The sequence below is a fragment of the Mus caroli genome, chromosome 15 (assembly GCF_900094665.2).
Source record: "Mus caroli chromosome 15, CAROLI_EIJ_v1.1, whole genome shotgun sequence".
Taxonomy (NCBI): Eukaryota; Metazoa; Chordata; class Mammalia; order Rodentia; family Muridae; genus Mus; species Mus caroli.
This window is the reverse complement of record NC_034584.1, coordinates 92,428,523-92,433,769: the sequence shown is the minus strand read 5'-3', so window position 1 is coordinate 92,433,769 and position 5,247 is coordinate 92,428,523. Positions and strand designations below refer to the sequence as shown.

General features: G+C 50.3%; 1 protein-coding gene across 1 annotated transcript in view; it reads left to right on the top strand.

The window, feature by feature from the left end:
- The first annotated feature begins 2,841 nt into the window (after nucleotides 1-2,841).
- Nucleotides 2,842-5,247, top strand: part of Fkbp11 (FKBP prolyl isomerase 11) — a 4,083-nt gene continuing 1,677 nt past the window's right edge. The window contains exons 1-5 of the mRNA XM_021183980.1: nucleotides 2,842-3,086; nucleotides 3,295-3,360; nucleotides 3,740-3,827; nucleotides 4,120-4,153; nucleotides 4,487-4,557. Coding sequence (XP_021039639.1) covers nucleotides 2,958-3,086; nucleotides 3,295-3,360; nucleotides 3,740-3,827; nucleotides 4,120-4,153; nucleotides 4,487-4,557 — 388 coding nt within the window. The 5' untranslated portion in view covers nucleotides 2,842-2,957. The remainder of the gene's footprint in view (nucleotides 3,087-3,294; nucleotides 3,361-3,739; nucleotides 3,828-4,119; nucleotides 4,154-4,486; nucleotides 4,558-5,247) is intronic.

The window sequence follows — 5,247 nt, the reverse complement described above, 5'->3', positions numbered from 1 at the left end:
GGTTTTCAGAGCCAAGAGCGATGGGGCACACCTGTTATCCCAGCACTTAGGAGGCTGAGGCAGGAGGATCCCAAGTTCAAAACCAGCCTGGACTTGTTTTAAGAAAAAAAAAAAAAAAAGAGGCTTCCAGTTTAATAAATGACCAATTCAGGAATGGAGATTAGGGCTGGATGACAAGTTTTTAATTGTCAAGGACTCAATTCTGTTTATCAGTTGGTACGGAATTATGTAAGCTTTTAGCGATACGACGGCACGGAGCAGTCAGTATAGAGAGTAATCTGAGAGACGCCTGGGGGTCAGGATGGAGATAGGACTTCCTCTCTATTAGAAGGTGTTTGGTGGTAGGTAACCCTGGGCTAGCATGGTGGGTCGCCTCTTACTTAGGCTTCCATCTTTGTGGTTCAAATCCAAGAAGGACCTGCATTCCCTCCCTCCTGGTGATCAGCTGATTGCTAGAGCATAACTCATCGTAACTTCTCACGTACTCTCCGGGTACAGGAAGGGAGGGGCCCACTGCAGACTGACCGGCTTCCTGACTATGCTGGTACCCTTTCAGGAGCCTAAAACAGTGCTTTCAATACTTGTGTCTATGTCTATTAGCCACAACTTTCTAGTTTCCCAGAGAGATTTTTCAAGTGTAGTTTTGTATTTGCATATATATATATATATATATATATATATACATACATATGGTGAGGTACACATTTTTTATATTATATTTTTATTGATTTATTTTCGGTGCTTGGGAATTACACTCTAGGAATAAAGCGCCTGGTGGAAAGTGGCACACATCTTTAATCCCAGCACTCAGGAAGCAGAGGCAGACAAATCTCTGCGTTCCAGGCCAGCCTGGTCTATAGAGCAAGGTCCAAGCCAGCCGGGTTTACACAAAGAAACCCAGTGTGGAAAAGACAAAACCAACCAACCAAAACAAAACAAGCGTTCTCTCACTGTGCTACCTCCCTAGCCACTTGCACAGAAGTTAGGCACACATTTGACAGGTTTAAAAGTGCATCTAAGCCGGGCATGGTGGCGCGCATGCCTTTAATCCCAGCACTCGGGAGGCAGAGGCAGGCGGATTTCTGAGTTCGAGGCCAGCCTGGTCTACAGAGTGAGTTCCAGGACAGCCATGGCTACACAGAGAAACCCTGTCTCGAAAAACCAAAAAAAAAAAAAAAAAAAGTGCATCTATAAAACCCCATATCCTCAAGGCACAGACTGCTTACCAACAGCAGGAATTCCTGCCGCCTGTGGCTTCAGTCAGTGTTAGAGGGAGGGTTTTATGTAGCCATGCTGGGGTTCTTGGTGTGCACCACCCTATCCCACTGTACCAATTCGGGTTCCAGTGTTTTGTTTTTGTTGCTTCTTTAAAGAGAATTTGACTGTGCAGTCCTACATGGCCTGAAACTCAGGAATTTGTCTGCCTCTGCGCCCTGAGTGTTGGAATTAAAGGTGTGTACCACAACATCTGGAAGGCAGGGTTTTTTTTTTTTTTCTTCTTTGAAGATTTATTTTTATTGTGTATATGGACGCTAGACAAGGGTGTTGGAGCCCTTGGAGCTAGAGTTACAGACTTTTTGAGCCATCTGATGTGTGTGCAGGGACTTGGTCTTTGGACGAGCAGCAAACTCTCTTAAGCACTGAGCCATCTATCCAGCCTCTAACAATGAGCATTTAAAACATAATTCCTAGGTTAGGGATGTTAACTAAGGCGCTTGCCAGGTATGAGCAGAGCCTTGCCTGGACTGGATCCCCAATACCACAAAGCCACCCCCAGAGAACATGAGAGCTTAATTAGAATGATAGCATTATATATGGAGGCGCTCACTAATGGGGCTGGAAGAGGAAATCCCAAAGGAAACTGGTTGGGTATTAGAACTGGAAGAAATCTCAGAATGTCGGTACAGGAGAACCACCAGAACGGCCAGGTCAGGGAGGCCAGGTTCTTCCAAATAAGAGGAAGTGTTGTGTGTGTGTGTGTGTGTGTGTGTAGTCTGAGCTGCTGGCCAGACACACAGGTGGAATTGTGTTTACAACCGGTATCAATGCTAACGAAGACAACGAACCAAGAAACAGCCTGAGAATAAATATGGTATGGAAGGACACCATGACAGACAGCCTTTGAGTGAGTGACCAGGAGCTGGGTACCACAGCTTAGGTTGTCAGTGAGTGTTCAGACCATGAAACGCGAAACTGGTAAGGCTGCCTAAAATTACTTGAGCCCCCTTTAAAAACTGAAGTCCTTGCATAAACACTGGTGCCCGTGCTGCTGTTGTGAAAAGGATTTGCGGAAAACAGGAAGGAAATGCCATTGTTGGTAGGGGAAGATCCGTGATGGATCACTTTTTACAGGAAGATGCCCCATAATGCTTTCCAAGACAGGAGGCTGGAGAAGCGGCCAGCTCTTTCTGGACATACCTGAGAGCAGAATGAACGGGAGGGTGAAGGGTCGGCCGTCTTGGACGCCTGCCTCTGGGCTTAGTGGGAAGGGACAGATCTTAGAAGACCGAGCAGAGCACAAATGCTAGCCCTGTACTTGAGTACCAGTTGTCACCAGTTGCCATGATAACCTTGGGCAAGTTCCCTAGCTATGAAGTGGGGGCAAGTGTGCCTCCTTTTCCTGGCCATTCGCAGGTTAGAGACAAACGAACGCCCCTCTTTACAGTTGGTAATGGCAAATACGTGCTATTACATGACCAAGCCGTCGTCATGGGTCAGAAAGACTGTTCGATGGCTCACCATTCGCGACCTCCATCACAGGTTAGGGAATTCTGCAGTCTCTTCCCCTCTAGGAGGTGGGGACAAAGTGGAGGGAGGGCTGCAAGAGGAGGAGGAGGAGCTAGTGCCTTGAAAACCCGCCCATACCAGTCTGGCCTGGAGTGAGGGAACCCGTCCTGGTCGCGTGCACCCGAACAGCCTGCCGCCCTGGTATCCTGGTGCTCTGACCCGGTCCAATCATGACCCTGCGCTCTTTGCTCCTGCCACTCCGGCTGTTACTGTTGCTGCTGATCAGTGGGGCGGTGTGCCGGGCTGAGGCTGGGCCAGAAACCGAAAGTCCTGTCCGGACCCTCCAAGTGGAGACCCTGGTGAGGAGACTGTGGTGCCACTCCCCTCCCCCCACCCCCCGTCCCGCCGTTCCCCTTTACGGCCAGGGATCGCGGGGAAGCCTGGGACTCTAAATGGTCCAGTGAGAGTGAAGAGGAAAGAAGCGAAGGAACTGAGTTGGGGGAAAAGGTGCTGGGTCTCCAGAGGAGCTTAGGAGGAGCAGCCTTGACCCTTGTAGTCTGATCGTAGGTGCAGCCCCCTGAATCGTGCACGGAATCTGCTGCCATTGGAGACACGCTCCACATACACTACACGGTGAGGGGCTTGGGGGTCCGGGGCGTGGCCTGGGAGGGGCGGCGCCCTGCTAAAACACGTCAGCTTTGGCTTGGACACGTGGCAAGCTATGCTAGAGAACTTGAGTCCTGGGATCAGCTCGCACGTGGGGGCGTCCTCTCGCCTGCTTCTCTTTCTTCCTTGTTTTCTGCCGATTCCTCTCCAGCGCTGAGAAAAGAAGGATAGAGAGAGCTCCAAGAAGCGCCAGCCCCGTGGGGCTTCCTGTTCCTTCTTGCCCATGGTGGTGGAGGGTGGAAGGAGATGGGGACAGGACACAAGTTTGTTAAAGGGGTTACTTCCTTCCGGGTGGTCCCAAATTGTGGGAAGAATGGTGGGTTTAGACCTTGCTTTTTGTCTTCAGGGCAGCTTGGTAGATGGACGCATTATTGACACTTCTCTGACCAGAGATCCTCTGGTCATAGAACTTGGCCAAAAGCAGGTGATCCCAGGTATGTATGTGCCCCGCGCCTCTGTCCTCTCCCTAACCTAAGCCCTTGTTTGCTTGGCCGGCTGTATTGCTCTGGAACAGCCGCTAGAATGATAAGAATCCCAAGGCTCTCCGAATACCTTAGATGTGTTCAGACTCCACTTCTAACGCTCTTCTTGCCCCACACATCACTGCGGCAGAGAGTCTGAGAAGTGGAGCTAAGCTCATTTGATGACGGGGAGCCTTTGATTTTCCTCTTGGGTACTGTGGGGAATATATGTAGCTTCTAGTTCAGTTTTGTCTTCTTCCTCAAGGTCTGGAGCAGAGCCTTTTGGACATGTGTGTGGGGTGAGTATCTGAAGGCTGGGGCCTGACTGCTCCTTTTTCCGGTAGAAGGTTTCTCTGTCATCCCTCCTCCAGTAGCAGGACCTCGTAGAGTAAAGGGCCCCTGACTTTATACTGGAGAGGTGCAGGTTAATGGAACCCCCCCCCCCCCAGGGCATCTCTCCGTCTGTTGGGGGAGGCTGAGTGTTGTGGGGAGATTGGTAACTTTGCTGATCCACCTGTCAGGTGGAGCATTTCCTATTTTGGTGTCGCTATCTGAGGAGGGGGGTAAGGCACTTCGGGCTGAGGCTGCCAACTCACCCCCCTCCTGCCTGCAATCCCTGTTCCTTCCCTCAGAGAGAAGCGAAGGGCAGTCATTCCTTCTCACTTGGCTTATGGAAAGCGAGGGCACCCGCCATCCATCCCAGGTAACCTAACCAGGCCTTTCTCCTGCCTGTCACGCAGAGTCCCAAGAACCTCTGCTCTGTCTCGAGCTTGAAAAAGTCCAGATCAAATCTGAGGAAAGAATTGAGCTGGGGCTTCTCCTTCAAGGCCACTCTTTCTCCAGGAGAGACGCACCTGCGAAGGCCACCTGGCCTGGCTGTAGACAGCTGGTGACTTTTTGGCACCGGCTTGAGCCACGTGGGTCCTGCTTCCTACAGAGCACCAAAGTATAGCTGGCTACTTGACCTTGACTCCTAGAATTCACCTTCACACGAGATTCTTACAGCAGTGTTGCCTATAGGGGGCCCTGGAAGAGAGTAGGGAGGACTAAGCAAAGTCTTTCTCTTTTTTTAAAAAATTTATTTATTATTATACATATACATATACATATTATGAATATAAGTACACTGTAGCTGTCTTCAGAAGCACCAGAAGAGGGCATCAGATCACATTATGGATGGTTGTGAGCCACCATGTGGTTGCTGACATTTGAACTCAGGACCTTTGGAAGAGCAGTCAGTGCTCTTACCTGCTGAGCCATCTCGCCAGCCCCACAAAGTCTCTCTTAACAAGTTGGGAGTGGGCTGGTGAGATGGCTCAGTGGGTAAGAGCACCCGACTGCTCTTCCGAAGGTCCAGAGTTCAAATCCCAGCAACCACATGGTGGCTCACAAC